Source organism: Pseudonaja textilis, chromosome 1 (genome assembly GCF_049901715.1).
Source record: "Pseudonaja textilis isolate UNSWEBS1 chromosome 1, rPseTex1.2, whole genome shotgun sequence".
In the NCBI taxonomy this organism is placed as follows: Eukaryota; Metazoa; Chordata; class Lepidosauria; order Squamata; family Elapidae; genus Pseudonaja; species Pseudonaja textilis.
In genome coordinates, this window is record NC_141990.1 from 12,029,537 (window position 1) to 12,047,292 (window position 17,756).

A 17,756-nucleotide genomic window follows, 5' to 3' on the forward strand; every position below is an offset into this window, starting at 1 on the left:
GCAATCCATGTTAAGTCGGACACAGTACCTGAACAGCAACAAAAACAGCAGATGCTGCAACCCTTTACCCAAAGTACATGAAAAAAACAGAATATAATTTGTTAATATTTACTGAGTTAGGATTTTCATTCCTCCTTTTTCCCCAGCCATCGTTAGTGGGAGCCGGTCTCAGAAGGGTGGGAAACAGCACAACCTGAAGACAAGCAAAAATGGTTTGGGCTGCTTGCAGTTAAGGGCCCGCCAGTTGCTGGTGTGCAGAATATGGAAAGAAATTTGTATGGTGGTACCAGATGGGTGCAGTGTCCTAGTGGTTAAGATGCTGAGCTTTTTGTGGGGAAGGTCAGCAGTTCGAAAGCATGCAAAGGTGTGAGCGTCATCATCGTTCTGAGTAATAAACTCAAGGAAGTCAGGGCTCTGACACTTTGTTTGGGTTCAGGAATCCCTTTATTGAGTACTTAGAAAGGTGAAGCTAGCTCTAAATAATCCCCAAGCTTAGGGATAGTTAAAGGAACAGGATTTTCCCACCCACTCCCTGTGTCTTTTAGATCAGGGGTCCCCAACCACCGGGCCGCAGACCGGTACCGGTCCGTGGAACATTTCCTACCGGGCCGCCGGTTTGCTGGGCGCCGCCATCTTGTTTGATGAGAAAGTACTTCCGGGAGAGCTTTCCCAGTTGGAAAGCGGCGTTTGGGTCCTGAAGGAATCCTCGCGCCTTAGTTTCATTGAAGGGGGGGTCTTCGAACGAAGCTAAGGCGCGAGGATTCTTTCAGCACCCAAGGCAAGGCAAGCTGAGCAACCATCCTGAAGCGAAGCCCATCGACAAAGATACAAAGGAGGAGTTGAAGGTGGCGGGGAGAAGCGGGGAACGGCTGGCTGGCCGGTTGCTCGGCTCACCTTGCCTTGTCATGCGTACTGATGCCGGTACCGGGCCGCGGATCATTTTGTGATGCCGACACCAGGCCATGGCACAAAAAAGGTTGGGGGCCACTGTTTTAGATCACATGGGCCAATCAAGTCAGCCACAAGTTCCTGCTCAGCTTTGACAGGTGTCCTTTGGCGTGGCCTTGGTTCACATGCCAGCTGGTAGATGTTTTGACTAGCAGCTGAGGCATCACATTTCTAAGCTCCTCATCCCTCCCCACCATGAATAGTAAAAAGATTTAATCCAAAGTTCAGAATTATCTCAAGGCATCATGAGGCAGTCATCTTATTGCCTTATGTTTGACGATATTAGAGCATTCTTAGAATGAAATCTTTGTAGAGATTCCAAACAGACTTCTAAAACTTTTACATTAAAGCCATGTCCCAGCTTCTTTCTTTATGCTGAAGACTAATCCATCGTGAATTTGCAGAATCTAGGAAGGGAAGTATTGTTTTTCTGTATCCCAGTTTATTTTGAGAATAGTTCTGTGTATGTGTTGGTGTGGTGGCATCTGTGGTGATTTATGAGATATTCTCTTGTATTTGTCATTTGTGGGAGGAAATGGGTTCATTTCTTACCTTGATAACCCCAATGAGGCAAGGCAATGCGAGAGACTATGTGGCTGTCTCAATATATTTATTGTGACTAAAAAAAGGCACAAAGCCAGTTGAGACTCTCAGGATTCCTTCTGCTGAAAAGGCAGAGTTTCAATACAAACCACAGAGCAAAAGAACAGTACCTTTGCAGTGTTATATTTCATAAAGCAACAACCGACACCAGCAGCACTCTTTAAGATGAGTGCTCACCAAGACAGCAGGGCTGTGTTCATCCTGGAAAGGAAAAAAAAAAACCACTTGAAAGTGAGTAATGTTTATGCCTCTACTGATGGAGCCACCACAGAGAAGTCTCTGCCTCTTCCATTCACTGAAATTACTTTACGGACTTCAAAATACGTTCAGCTTGTTGTATTTCATGGGCTACCCATGGGTCTCTCTGCTCAGTCTATTCAATGGGAACCTTGATATCTCTGGTGAAGATGGCAGATGGAAGCTCCATGAAAAGTGGAGCCAATATTTGGAGCTACAAACAGGAAGTCGATGAGCAGATCACCTCCTTCAACTCTCTGTGGACAAATAGAGAATGTGAGATCAACCAAGCTGACCTCTTCAGTTGCTTCATGTAAGAAGATTCCAGAGGGAGAGAGAATTGGAAGATGAGGGAATTCACCATAATCACTCCAACTGCAAACAGAGCCCTTTTAAAGGATACCAACTTTGCCTATCTCTTTCATAAATTTGCCTATGAACTCTCTCAAAGAAGTTAGACACCTACAAAGTGACAGCACTGCAAACATTAGATGAGTGCCTACAATCCTTAATATAAGAAAATGATGTACCTTTTATAATTTTTTAATAATTGCAGCAAAACACAAGACAAGGTTTTGGCTACGCAAAGTTTTAAACGACTTAGGGGTTTAAAAATGTCAGAATATTGGATTTTTAATATTAAGACTTTGAAATTCTTAAAAAAACAAATTCATGGTTCCATGAAAGAAAAACTGTGTCATATTAGAGACATAACAAGACAAGTAACTTATTATGGCTTTCAAAGATATACTTTGATGAACTGCATTGGGAATTGTGCCAGGACTTTGAACCAATTATATCAATCTTGTTGCATCTTCTTGGAAACAGTTTGTTCCCAAAAGATGTACAGAAAAAGATATGCAACAAAATCTACCCGAGAACAACAGGAACATTTGAACGAGAATATGCCATCCGATATAAAGAAAAAAATGGATGAGGCTTTAAAAATTAAAGAGGACATAAAATGATATCAGAGAGCAAATGGAACAATTTCTTTTTGCTGGATTTGCAAAAGACGCAGTTTAAGAATGTCAGGGATCAACAACCATCTGAACGGACTAAAAAGAAATATATTTTTTTACCTCAAATAAATAATACAAAGTTGGTTTATTTGATCAAGGTTAAATTGTTGCCAATTTGGGGTGGTTCTTTCTGGATTTGCTGGTACCTGGAGTGGAAAAATATTCACTGAATATGGTATTTTAGCTTTTTCCCCTTTCAAACTGGCTTTGTATAAGGAAGTTTTGGGAATTTGTTGTTTTTAAAGGTCAAATTATCCCTCTTTGTTATTTTAAATTTTTAGGTTTTTTGCATTATGTTAGAATATTGGGATTGCTATATATTTGCTAAATCTGGATTTATTTATTTATGGTTAACATGGTCTATAAGCTCTTTCCGTACAGTTACTCTAGAGCTAAGAGATATCTGTGAGGTCTTTTAAAAAGGAGAAGTGGTCCTTCTTTGTGATGCAAAACTTTAACTTTGGTTTATACTAGGATACTGGGACCACTTTATACCTTCTAAATAGAGTTTTGCTTACACCTAAAAATTGAAATGTGCAATGTCGAGCTTTATATATACTGTATATTAATGAATTTTCGGTTCCATGTGCACATGGATTAGAGAAAGTATATGATATAATGAAGAGAGTAAAAGAACTGAGATGGAAATGGGCGGGTCACATAGCAAGAAGAACTGAGGGGCATGTGGACCAAGGCAGTCATAAAATGGATGGCATTTGATAAAAAGTGTCCACGAAAGACCTAAAACAAGATGGAAAGACGACATGAACAAGTATGGCGGGCCCAGTTGGCGAAAGAAATCTCAAGACCGCATAGGTTGAAAACATGCAGAGGAGGCCTTTACCCTGCAGCGCATAGACAATGGCTAAAATGAAGATGATTGTATTATGTTAGAACTGTGTTTGAACTATTTTTAATAGCAACTGGATTGGAGAAGATGTTACTTATTATATTTGCCTATAGTTCAAAAGATGAGTTGTTATGGGATGAGGAGTTTTAAATTATTTAGTTAAGAGAAAGTGAACTGAGTATGAAATTGTTTATACTTGTTGTGATGAGGGTGAGAAGTTGCTTTCTTGGGGGCAGAGGCACCCCCTTTTTTGCACTCTTTTTTTACTTTTTCTTTCTTTTTTTAGCTCGTCTTATCTTTTACTGTCGTAACTAAAACTTTTTTAATAAAATGATTATTTAAAAAGAACCTAGGTGTCATGTAATCACAAGCCTTAATCTGCACAAGAAGTGACTGATATTTGGAGAGTGAGGTTACTGAACACTCGGGCCCCTTGTTAGTTGAGCAAATGAGCTCACTTTTTTCTTATTTGTGAAGAGATGTGGTGCCACTGAGCCGAATGCAGAGGCCACTTCTAGGTGTAGTCAGGAAGGCTGCTCTTTGCCTGTGTTGTCATTTCATGAAGCTCCTGTTGACTAGGCAGCTCACTCGGCATGAATCACTGCCTTCTACTTTACTCCTTACGTTTTCTACATATCCTTGAGCTCAACTGACAGATCACAAGCACAGAGAAGAGATAGGGATGAAACAGGAAACAGTAGCTCCATAATTATTGCAACACTTCCACCACACCTATTTCCCAGGTAATTCATTAAGCACTATTTCAGAAGAACAGTAGACCCACATTCAGAAATAGCCAACGGACAAGTACGGAACCAGTGGTGGGATTCAAATTTTTTTTTTACTACCGGTTCTGTGGACGTGGCTTAGTGGGCGTGGCAGGGGAAGGATGCTACAAAATCCCCATTCCCTCCCCACCCCACTAACCTGCTTCCCAGCTCCGTTCTCCTGTGCAGGGCAACCAAAGAAGACCCAGCTGATCAGCTGGGACTCAGGAGGCAGAGAAGAGATGGGGGCGGGGCCAGTCAGAGGTGGGATTTGCCAGTTCTCCAAAAGAGTCAAAATTTCTGCTTCCGGTTCTCCAGAACTGGTCAGAACCTGCTGAATACCACCTCTGGTAACGGAACTCTTCTGTGCTCGCAACCTGTTGGTCAGAAGTGGGTACCATGCTTAGATAGTTACATGACTCACTGAATTATCAGTCTACACTCACCAGTTCCATCTCACTAGCTATGATGGAGTCTGTCCATTTATTGTGAATTTAAGTAGTTTTCATCCTGTCTTTTGACTGCCAGTTGGGGTTCAGGGATGTGCACTGCAGTTCATGGATGCCCTCTGATTTCACTTCTGCAGCCAGAACACACAGTGAACACTCCTTAAACTCATAACACATGGACCGATTCAACTATGATTTCAACTGGAAAGCTGTGAATATTCTAGACTAAGCCAAATCTAAAATTTTCGGAAGCTTGGCATTCAGACAAATCAGCCCTCAATAGACACATGGCAATCAACCCTATTTATAAACCATTCAAAACAAGAAGTTAAGAAGGAAATGAAAAGACTGGAATACGGGCGGTCTTTGCCTTACAACCATTGGTTTGATAGTCCTGGATTTATAACTATTCATTTGGTGACCAAAGTTACAATAGCACTGGAAAAAAAAGTGACTTACAACCGGTCCTCACACACTTTTGATCATTGCAGCATCCCCACAGTCACGTCACAATTTCGGCACTTGGCAACCAGCATGTATTCCTGAGAATGAATGGGGTCATGAGATCACCATCTGCAGCCATCGGAGGCTTTCAAGAGGAGACTGGACTGCCATTGGTCAGAAATGGTGTAGGGTCTCCTGCTTGGGCCGGGGGTTGGACTAGATGACCTGCAAGGTCTCTTCCAACTCTGTTAATCTGTAATCTGAAACTTCCCACAAGCAAAGTAATGGGGGAAGCCAGATTTGCTTAACAACTGCATGAGGTGCTTAACAACTGTGGCAAAACTGGTTGTAAAACGGGACAAAAACTCACTTAACTGCCTTGCTTAGCAGTGGAAATTTTGGGCTGTACTTTGGTCGTCAGTCCAGGATTACCTGTATATCATTTCCAACAGCTAACATCCAGATAAGCAAGCAAAAAACAATCAAGGAACTATGAAGGAGGAAATGACAGTCCCACCAACACTGACAGGGCAAGCTACTATATATAAACAGGGAACACACTCCACACTGATATGGTACGTAGTTGGGCTATTCCTGCAAGCAAACAACCATGCTCAAAGAGCACCAAGGACTCCACAGTTCAAACCAGAACTATAAATATTCCCTTTATTTATATTCCCTATATTTATTATAATAAATAATTATCAGGGTTGATTTCTGACGACAATTTTAAGAGCTTGGAATATCAACCTTCTAGGTATCTCAAGTCCTTAAGGCAGTTGTTGTTTCTTCTTCTTCTTCTTCTTCTTCTTGAAGTTCACATATCTTAAAGCCTGCTAGCTGGTGAATTTTGGGAGATGATGTCTACACTTGTTAAAATTGCTAAGTTTGAGTAACACTGGCTCAGGATGTCTTCAGTATCTAGTGTATCAGACAATGTGTCAGATGGCATGCATAGTTGAAAAAAACCCCAAAATTGATACATCAATGAGAAGGACCACATCCTTTTGTGATCTGCCAGAGAGGTTCTTCTGAATGTGCTTACCTTCTCAAAAACCTGTTTACAGTATGAAGATTACTGGACAGCACCACCTTCATCCGTGTCTTGTTCAAACTACGAAACACTTTTCCTTGGAAATTGGATTTGAGTCCCACTCAAGTTGGCTTTAGAAGGCCTGTCTTTTGAATCAACTCTTTAACCATTCATGAGATTCAGTGAATAAGTTTATTTTTTGTTTAGTTTAAGAGAGATTGTGATGGAAAATGTACCTGAGGGAGCAGTGGGGGATTTTTGGCAACACAGGTTTTTCCCAGCAAGAGGTCCTGAATAAGAGACTGTGCAGTCCCGAGCTAAATGGAGGAGGAGGGAAGAGATTCAGGATAGCCACACCCTAGAATCTCTCAGGATATGCTGTATCTAGTAGGTTAAAAGGTTATAGCTTTAGTTTGGCAAGATTCTGTCCATTGGGTATAAGCAAATGAATGGACTTGATTGGATTTTGCTGGGTCATCTTTGGGTTTGGGCCTGACAAAAATGTAAAGGACTGCAGTGGAGAATCTCCACCATCCAGGTCATGGTTGTCACACAAAGGTGCTTTTTCAAGAGGCAACTGGAATGAGCTGAAGAAGCTTCTTGGATGAGAAGCAAAATGTCTTCAAGGAAAAACCAGAAAGTCCTCTTTAAAAAAGCATCTTTGGGACTGCAGGGTTTGGAGAAATGCAACCAAACAGTAAGAACCAAGATAGGCAATTTGAAGTGATGAGCACATTTGGAAACTTAAGACGTGTGTAGGAGACGACCAGGCTGAACCCAAATGCATCATCAGTCTGAAGTACCTAGGCCTCCAAGAGAAATCTAAGCCCACCTCCTTAAAATTTGTTGACTCTTATCTGACACCAATTTGCATTGACTGTTAGCGGATCAGATTTTTGTGTATAGGTTGCGTGGAATAAATTTGCTGTGCTTTTGTACTCTATCCTGGCTCCTTTTTTCTTATACCAATGTCAAGGTTGTTTAGGCACTCTTATGTAATAAAAGAATGCCTTTCTTTATGCTTTTTCTCTAATAGGTCTTTGCCCATGGAATTCTTTTCCGCTTGATCTGCTTTCTCTTTTTAAAACAGGACCTTGAGAAAGTTTTGTTCCTATAGATCTATGGCAAACATTTTTTGCTTTGTTCTCCCTGTTGCATTTAGCTTCAGAGCGCACTCAATTTCAGCTTTAGGTTTAACTGTATTGAAATGCACAGGGACGGTTTTCCATGTGCTGTCCAGTGAGCCGTTTCTCCGTGGTTAATGCGGCATTGTTGCAGCCAATCGAAGTAGATTACAGCAGTGCATTGTGAGGCTTTCAAGTTAACTGGTCTACAATAGGTTCCAGCACCAAGCAGAATCTGGTTATGGGAGGCCATGAAGGTTGTAGCTGAACTGGAAAGAAAACAATAGCAAAGTTTCTGCACTGTGCCAAATAATCCCACATGGCTGTTGTAACCAGTGACTGAGGTTGACAGAAGAGAGATTTTAACTTAAAACATTGCAAGTCGGAAATCACTGGAAAACTTTGCATTGGGACCCCTGGCTCCATTCAAGGCGTTCCTCTCCAAGGGGAATGGAAAATGAGCCTTGCTTAATACTGTATATGGGAACTTATAGTACAAGATGTCGTGCAGACCCCTAGAATGGGTTAATTCAACAACCAAGTCAAGACCATTGTGCAGATGCAGCCTGTATTTTGGGTGACTGATGTGGAGCCACTGACTGAAGTGGGAGGGAGCCCTGCCAGTGGGAGTAAAGAAACATTCCAGCTTAGAGTCTGTTTGAGGGAGGAAAGGTCTAAGATCAAAACTTTAGGTTTATATCTATCTGTCTTTTCCCAGGGGAAGACGGACAAGCAAGATTCTTGTAATATAGGTGAATCAGCAATAAAGTATCTGTTTGGGCCTATCCACAAGTGGTTCTGGTTGCTTGCACCTGACATCGACCTCTTTTTAATATGAATAACCATGTTCTACTCTAGAATATTGGCCCAAGTTTAGTATTAGTATGAATATTAGCAAAAAAAATAACAACAATAAGAAAAGCATGGTGTTGATGAGAAAGAGAGGGGTACCAAAAAGGGAACTGTGGAGGGTGCTCTCCGAGTGTGGTTATTTTCTTGCCGATATTTCATTGCCCAATCGGATAACCTCATTAGTCCACTGCAGAAACATCTGCAACACACTGCATCCCTGTTTGGTTTGGTGGCAGCAGTCCCTCAGATAGAAAGTCCATACAGAGAGTCGTAAGGACAGCCAAGAAGATTATAGGAAGCTCACTTCCTGTTATTCAGGATACTGCTTATAAGTTATATGAGCTTAGAGCTCAAAGCATTGTCAGACCCCCACACACCCACTTCATGGTGCGTTTCTGATGATCTCCTCTGGGAGGAGGTTTCGAAGTATTTCTAGCAGGACTACCAGATTCCATAGCAGGTTTTTTCCCCTAGGCCATGCGTCTGGTATACTTGCAAGATTTGTTTTTCTCGCCATGTACTTGATTACATCTGAACTAGACTCGGTTGTTTCTCTGTGTCATATAATATACGTGGGTATGTGCATAATTTTGTGTCATATAATATATGTGGGTATGTGCATAATTTTAGTCATATCTATGTAGTGTATATTGGCAGTGGTGACCCTTTGTGTATGCAATGAATTTTCATGTTAATACATGCTGATTAGAGTACATTCAAAGTGACAATAAAGTGATTCTATGTTCTAAGAAAACAACCAGTCACCAAGGACCTCAAAGAGAGATGGAAGGGAAGGAGAGAAGGAGGGAGAGAGAGAGACAGACTGGTCAAAGATCAGGAATTTGAACCAACACTTAATGTTCAGTTAGGAGGCTGCATGGATTGATTTTCAGCTAATCAGTAAATCTATAAATACAAGTCAGTGTATAAATATGCATAGGATCTGCAAGTAAATGTCACAGTGTGGAGAGGTCTTATTTTGGGTTGCAAACATCCAATCATAACCTCCTTCAGACTGAAAAATGTTTTCCTAATCCTCCCTTCTTCTGCATGGAGGGCGCCTTTTTTGTGTATGCAAGGATCTCATTCAGAGATGACTGTGCTTTGTCCAGCTATGCTTGGGTATAAACAAAACAACAACGTCCAAATGTTTCCAGTCCTGATCTTGACCTTCCTCTTATTTCATCCAATAGAGAGCGATCCGCGTCCGCAGCCACTCCATGGAAACCATGGTAGGAAGCCAGAAGAAGCACCAGCCTGGAGGAATCCCTGGGAGCTTGAGTGGCGGGATTGTGCACAACAGTGTTGAAATAACCAAGACCACCTTCTCTGTAAGTGCCATGCAATTTAGAACAATTTAGCTCAGTCCAAAAGAAGGGAAGGGGACATGATGGCTCAACGGTTAAAGACGCTGAGCTTGTCAGCTGAAGTTGAAAGCCTGGGTTCAAGACCCGAGTGCCGCATGAAGGGGTGAGCTCTCGTTACTTGTCCCACCTCTTGCCAACCTAGAAGTTTGAAAGCATGCTAATACAAGTAGATAAATAGGTACCTCTCTCAATAGTCTAGTACAGGGGTCTGCAACCTTAAACATTCAGCCATTTGGACCCATTTCCCACAGAAAAGAAAACACTGGGAGCCTCAAAACCTGGGTAGGTGTGGCCAACTCAATGTCACTCGCATCCAGTCACATGACCTCCCCATGCCTATCCAGGTTTTGTGGCTCCCAGTGTTTTCTGTGGGAAGTGGGTCTCCCTCCCTCCCCTCTGATTTCTGTTTTCTGTGTTTTATCTTCTCACGCCAGAGGAGAAGTGACTGAGAAGGGAGGGTGAGGGGCGGGGCCAGCCAGTGGTAGGATCATCCAACAGGGAGCCACAGCAGAGGGCCCAAAGAGTCGCATGCAGCTCCAGAGCCACAGGTTGCTGACACCCAGTCTAGTAGTTAAGATGCTGGGCTTGTTGACCGAAAGGTTGGCAGTTCGAGTTCAAGTGCTGCTTGATGGGGTGAGCTCCTGTCCTTGCTCCCACCCCTGCTCAAAACCATGCAAATGCGAGTAGATAAATAGGTACCTCTTCAGTGGGAAACCAACAGTGTTCCATACACTTCGGCTTATAGTCATACTCTCCATATGACCACAGAAGCTCAAAATTTCCACTACCGGTTCTCCAGAACTGGTCAGAACCTGCTGAACACCACCTCTGCTATGGCCTGTGACATTCCAAACATCACTTTCTTTGTTTTAAATCTTGATTGCTTTTTCAAAAGCAAATATCTGGATTGCTCAACTCCATGAATTCTCCACGTGCTTTCTCTTTCTGTACACATAAACACAGTATGATCTCTGCCTCACAATGCTTACAGACTGAATGGTGACATTTAATTATAGGAAGAAAGGGTACCAAAGAGGCCAAATTCAATGGAAGGATGTATACAAATAGAATTTAAGAAGATATGGTGTACAGGTAGTCTTTGACTTGCAACTGCAGTTGAGCCCAAATTTTCCGTTGCTAAGCAAGACAGTTGTTAAGTGAATTTTGTCCCATTTTCTTGCCACAGATGCTAAGCGAATCACTGCAGTTGTCAAGTTAGTAAACACAGTTGTTAGGTGAATTTGGCTTCCCCATTGATCGCTTGTCGGAAGTTGCAAAATAGGAGCCAGTTGCCAAGTGTTCAAAATTTGACCATGGGAAAGGTCATAACTGTGAAAAATGGTCATAAGCCACTTTTTTTCAGTGCCTTTGTAACTTAGAACAGTCACTAAACGAATGGTTGTAAGTCAAGGACTACATGTAATGTAGTGGTTGAGGTGTTGAAGTTGGATAAGTTATCTAGGTTCAAGCTGTCATTCAGCTATGGCAGCTTTGAATTGGTGACTCATTCTCTCTCAGCTCAGCTTTCCTCTCGAGGATCTTGCGCTGTGCAATAGAACGAACAGAGATTTCCATGCAAGAAAATGTAGAATGTAAATGATTGCTAAGGATGTTTGCACAGAACTTGGGATCAATTGTTTCTTTCTTCAGCCTCCGTTAGCAGCAGCAACAGCCAAGAATCAATCAAGGAGTCCTATAAAGAGGCGATCGGGCTTATTTCCCCGTTTGCACACTGGATCCGAAAGCCAAGCAGAACCCCGGAGCCGATGGTAATTCCATATATATATATGTTTATGCATGTGGTGCCTTGTATTGGGGCCTTTGGAATGTTTTAGCTTAGAGAAACGGCAGCTTCGGGGGAGAACATGATTGTGCTTTAAAGAATCATGCATCATCATCATTATTTAATGACTCCATAATCCCTTGCGCTGTGGAGTCTGTGCAACTGAATGGAGCTAACAGAGCGTTTACTGGCCGGATGCCCTTCCTGTCCCCAATGCGGAGCTTGAGCAGATATATTTTCATTGTACCTGGTCATCCCCTACAACTGTTGTGGTTCGCCGGCAGCAGGTGCGGATGGCTGAGGTCTCTGAGAGCGAGGACTCGGATGAGGGGCCTGCGTGTGATGCAGGGATGGGGCCAGGACTATCGGCGAGTGGGGTGCTGCCTTCGGAGCTTGTGGAGTCTGGCAGCAGTGATGCAGAAGACCCCAAGGAGCCTGTGCCCAGTGCGCATGTGCGCAGGGCTGCTTGAAGGAAAAAGCAGCTGCAGCAGCACGGGTGACTTGGGAGTAAGGCTGCAAGGCTTTTAAGGGATAAAAGCCAGCCCTCAGGGGTTGGGTTCTTTGCAGGAAGCAAAGAAGTTCTTTCAACTCCAAGTTCTTGTGGAAGTCCTGTCTATTCTGGTTTGTTTTGTTGCCCTTTGGGAAAATTAATCGCCCAGCCCGGGTTAAATGTTGGATTAGGAAGTGGTAACGGCCATTTACCTGGATAGTTTTTAAAAGGAATTGATTAAGTTCCTGGAGGATAAATATTATCTATTAATGTTAATTCAGGATTGAGGACAGCATAGCTCCAAATACTAGTTGGGGGTGGAATTAGTAACATGGAAAGTGAAAAAGCAATATGGCTTCATCTGTTGCTTGTGGGGCTCCAGTTGGCCACTGTAGAAAGCAGATATTGGTCCATCGTAGATCTTGGCCTAATCCAGCAGAGCTTGTCATATATGGGTAGTCTTCAATTTGCAATCACAATTTAGTCTGAAATTTCTGGTTCTAAGAAGACAGTTAAGTGAGTTTTGCCCCATGTTATGACCTTGTTAAATTAATAACATGGTTGTTAAGTGAATCTGGCTTCCCCATTGACTTTGCTTGTTAGAAGGTCACAGAAGGAGATCACATGATCCTGGGACACTGCAACCGTCATAAATATGAATCTGTTGCCAGTCATCTAAATTTAGAATTAGAATAGAATAGAGCTGGAAGCAACCCTAGAGGTCTTCTAATCCAGCCCCCTGCTCAAGCAGGAGAACCATTTCAGACAAGTGACTGTCCAGTCTCTTCTTAAAAACCTCTAGTGATGGAGCCCTCACAACTTCTGGAGGCAAGTCATTCCACTGATTAATTGTTAGGAAGTTTCTCCTTAATTCCAGGTTGCTGCTCTCCTTGATTAGTTTCCAACCATTGTTTCTTGTCTTGCCTTCTGGTGCTTTGGAGAATAATTTGACCCTCTCTTCTTTGTGGCAGCCCCATAAATACTGGAATAATGCTAACATGCGCCCCTCCCCGCGTCCTTCTTTTCTTTAGACTAGCCTGGGGTCAGCAACCTGAGGCTCTGGAGCCGCATGTGGCTCTTTCATCCCTCTGCTGTGGCTCCCTGTCCCCAGTCAGCTCCACAATTGATAGGGCTTTCAGTTAGGACAGGTGGGGGAACCGGACTTCCGGTCAGCTCCAGGAAGCTTCCGGTTAGGACCTTTGTGGTTCTTTGAGTGTTTAAGGTTGCTGATTCCTGGACTAGCCAAACCCAAATTCTGCAGCTGTTCTTCATGTGTTTTAGTCTCCAGGCCCCTGATCATCTTAGAGCCTTGATCATGGATCTGCCATCTTGGTTGTAAGTGTGACAAATGGTCACGAGTTGCTTTTTTTTCAGTGCCACCGAAACTTCAGATGGCAGTAAACGAAATGATTGTAAGTCAAGGACTACCTGTGTATCTTAGATTCTTTGCGGTAGCAGTTGCTAAACCAGATTCTGTTTGACGCTGAGACTTTTTGCTTGAGAGAATTGTGGTTTGATATTCCAAAATCTCTAACACGGGATGAATTAGGTATGAGATAACGAATTCGTTGCCTTGACTACGCTCACGGCCCACATTTGCAGTTTTACAAAAGGGTTATGGAACTCCAGTTAAGTTGCATTAAGGTTGTCTAGATAATTGTTGGAAATAAAATGGATCAAATTATAACGCATTGTAAAAAGAACTACTAGATTACTCAAATTGTTAAGTGTTGTATGCTGAAAACTAATTCAGAAAATTACTATAATGGATATACTGAATTTATTTTTAGTGAATAAAATGTCAAAATATTAAACTATTGAGTTGTTAAACAACCCAGTGAACATATATATCCTGTTTCCCCGAAAATACAACCTACCCTGAAAGTAAGTCCTAGCTTGATTTTTACATGTATGCCCAATATAAGACCTACCCCACAAAATAAGCCCTAATTAAGATCCCTCCCACTCCAGAGTGTATGGGTAAAAATTAAGCTAGGATGGGGATATGGGGGTGGAGCTGTCCTACTACGTACCTTTGGATAGTTGTAGCCAGGCCTCGCACAGCCCAACACCTGCCTTGCTGGCCCATTTCTTCTGCAGCCGGCAAGGCTGGCAAGGCTTTCCCAAAGGCCTCTGTAGCTGATAAGAAAGCTCTGGATCAATCAAGAGTTCTGTTATCGTCTGCAGAGGCCTTCAGGAAAGCCTTGTCGGCTGCAGAAGTCCCTGAAGGCCTCTGATAGAGAAAAGGGGTGACGCATGCAAATGAGGTTGGTCAATGGAGGACATTCCCCCAAATTAAGAGCTGGTGCCTTTTTTTGGTGGCAAAAAAAATATAAGACAGGGTCTTATTTTGGGGGAAACACGGCATTAACACAAGCTTTTTTATAAGTAAACAAACAGGTTTTAGTTTAAGCAGGCTTAGTGCTTCTTTTATTCATAACTCATAACTGATTATCTAACTACTATATGTGTCTGTAGCCAAAGCTTTGCTTTGAGCAATTCAATTCGCCTTTGGATTGTGGCCAACACAGACAGTTTGGTCTTGTTTTTTCATTGAAGATGTTTTGCTTCTCATCCATGAAGCTTCTTCAGCTCTGACAGGATAGTGGGGAATGGAAGGATTTATGCTTCTTGCAGAACAAGGAGTAAGAATGAGAGTAGGAATGGATTTCCAGAGAAAAAAATTGCAGACTACAGGAACCAGGAGCACCACTCAGGTGACCCTGAGGACACAGCTAAACCTCCTAGTGCTTCAATGACCCTCTAAAAGGATGCAAATGACCAGCTGTCTTCAAGGAGCTTAAATCCTTCCATTCCCCACTATCCTGTCAGAGTTGAAGGAGCTTCTTGGATGAGAAGCGAAACATCTTCAAAGAAAAAAAACAAAAAGTCCAGTTGCCTATGAAAAAACACCCTTGGGACATCTTTGTTTGCTGTAAGAAAAAAGAACAGAAGAAGAAAAAGTGTGCCCCTCTTCCTTTTCATATATTCAGTCCCTAGATTGTAGTCTTTTTGGTTCCTAGCTTTGGCTGGCACCCAGAAACCCATCATCTGGATTGTCCTAGATTTGTTGTATCAATTTGCAGTGTGGAAAAGAAAGATACTCCTATTAATTTTTCCTTTGAGGAGACTCTAAACCACCCTCTTCCTATATCACAGTTTGAAAACTGGGACAACAGGATCTTGGTGGCTTGGATCTGAGGCTAGAAATAGATAGCCAATGCAAGAATCACGGCTGTGACAATGGATAGCAACCAGGAGACCTAAATTCAGGTCCAAACATATCTGTAGGAATGAAAATAACTATTTGTGTCCCATGATAAAGTTTATTATTCCATGTTTCAGACTGGTGCTGAACTTATCTCTCTCTCCAGAATATCCATAGGAGTTTAGTAGGTGGTCTGGGGTTAGTCACTCTTACAGTTTATCTGTTTCACTGGGTTGTTTTATGCTAAACCTGATAATTGTGATGATGGTATCCACAGTACACTATTTCCCTTTATTCTGTGGTCTCTCTGGTGGTCTCTGGGCTTGACTGCTTGCTTGCAGAAGTTCTATGACCCAACTAGGTAACATCATCAGTGCTAGTGAATAGTGGGTTTATTAGTTTGCCCTGCCAGTTTTTGCGGGGATGTGGTTTTCTCCTTGGTAGTTCCTTCATTAGGGTATAGTTTTCTGCTTGATTGATTGTCTGGCGTTAATCCCCGTTTATCTGGAGAAGATGTGCTGTAGTCTTGTTTCCTTCTGGTTTATTTTTTTATGGTCTCTTTTGGGTGGTATCTAAGTTTATGCTGGGGCTGCTTTAATTCTCTTCTGTTGGTCCCTTTCTCCCTAGTGACAGTGGCTCAGGAACACCCAAAACCCCCGATGGAGGGCATTCCTCCCTTGATATGAAATCAGAGGCTTCCTCGAACCCAAGCTCTCCGGAAATCTGTCCCAACAAAGAGAGGTAAAAGCAAGGTGCAATTTTAAAGTCATTGGTTGATGGCATTCAAATGGAGTCATGATTTTCTGGGATTCAGGTTAGTGACATCCACTAAAAGCTGTGGATTCACCATTTCACACGTGAGACGATCCACCACTAAAGTTTTCAGGAATCAATGGATACTCTAATACAGCTCATCTGTCTGGAATCCGCACTGTATATTGGACATTAATACAATGGAGTGAGTCCAGAAGTATTTCACGAGAAGAGTATTACACTCCTCTGCTCGCAACAAAACACCCTATATCAACAGGCTTGAAATTTTGGGCTTAGACAACCTTGAACTACGCCACCTACAGTTGAACTTAAGTGTAGTACACAAAATTATCTGCTACAATGTCCTACCAGTCAATGACTACTTCATCTTCAACTGCAACAATACAAGAGCACACAATTGATACAAACTCAACGTAAACCGCTCCAAACTTGATTGCAGAAAATACGACTACAGCAACAGAGTGGTCAGTGCCTGGAATGCACTACCTGACTCTGTTGTTACATCCTCTAACCCAGTGGCCCCGAACCTTTTTTGTGCCGCGGCCCGGTACCGGCATCACAAAATGATATGCGGCCTGGTCCCACCACCTTCAACTCCTCCTTTGTATCTTTGTTGATGGACTTCACTTCGGGACGGCTTCAGGACGGTCACTCGGCTCGCCTTGCCTTGGGTGCTGAAAGAATCCTCACGCCTTAGTTTCATTCGAAGCTGCCCCCTTCGATGAAACTAAGGCGCGAGGATTCCTTCAGGACCTAAACACCGGTTTCCAACCGGAAAAGCTCACCCGGAAGCACTTTATCATCAAAACAAGATGGCGGTGCCCAGCAAACCGGCGGCCCGGTAGAAAATGTTCCACGGACCGGTACTGGTCCAGAGCCAGGTGGTTGGGGACCCCTGCTCTAACTCCCCCCAATCCTTTACCCTCAAACTATCCACTATTGACATCACCCTGTTCCTAAGAGGTCTGTAAGGGCGTGCATAAGTGCACCATTGTGCCTACCGTCCCTGTCCATTTATTCGTACCTATTTCCTGTATTCTTACTCAAGTTTATACTTATACATATTATCTTGTAAGTGATTGACAAATCAAATCAATAAACAAACAAACAAGCAAACAAACTCAAAAACGATGCAAGCGAATGGTGGAGTGGAGGCGGCTTTTCTGACTCTTGGAATACATCCTCTGCTTGTTGGAGTCATCTATTGACTTCAGGGTCGGAGGAACAAAGGGACGAATTATACAGACAATGTCAACTTGTAGTTGATGTCCTTTCTGCAAATTCTCCTTTCTTTTCCAGTCTGGGTATAATTTAGCTGTGGGATTGTTTTGAGGTTTTTCTTTGTGGAGCGAGAGGAAGGTGCTCCTTTTCCTGGGTTTGTCTCTGCATGGTCTTGACATTCTTAGCCTTCTAAAAGGCCACGAAGACCTGGGTTTTCTTCCACACATGGAAATGTGGATGTTGGGGAATCCTAACATATGCCTCCTGATGCATTTCTGTTTTTCTCTCACTTTCTGCCAGGCCTTTCATTAAGCTCAAAGAGAATGGAAAGTCAAATATTTCTCGTTCATCCTCAAGTACCAGCAGTTTCAGCAGCACTGCAGGAGAGAGTGAAAATATGGAAGAATACGAAAGCCTGGTAAGACAACTTACTGCTCTCTGCTCTTGATTGATCTGAGGTGGCAAAAGCTCCTGAACCAGACAGAATTCTTTTAGCATATTATGCATTAAATCATTAGCATCTTTCTCCTCAGCTGCCATCAGCAGAGTTGCATAACTCTTGTTTCCTCTTACGTTTGTCAGCC

General features: G+C 42.7%; 1 protein-coding gene across 2 annotated transcripts in view; it reads left to right on the forward strand.

Annotated features, from left to right (window-relative positions):
• RAP1GAP2 (RAP1 GTPase activating protein 2) overlaps positions 1–17,756 on the forward strand; it is a 169,661-nt gene that overhangs the window by 139,113 nt on the left and 12,792 nt on the right. For both annotated transcript variants that reach the window (XM_087926211.1, XM_087926219.1), the window contains 4 exons: positions 9,523–9,660; positions 11,347–11,465; positions 15,805–15,918; positions 17,473–17,590. In XM_087926211.1, the coding sequence (XP_087782337.1) occupies positions 9,523–9,660; positions 11,347–11,465; positions 15,805–15,918; positions 17,473–17,590 (489 nt within the window). The remainder of the gene's footprint in view (positions 1–9,522; positions 9,661–11,346; positions 11,466–15,804; positions 15,919–17,472; positions 17,591–17,756) is intronic.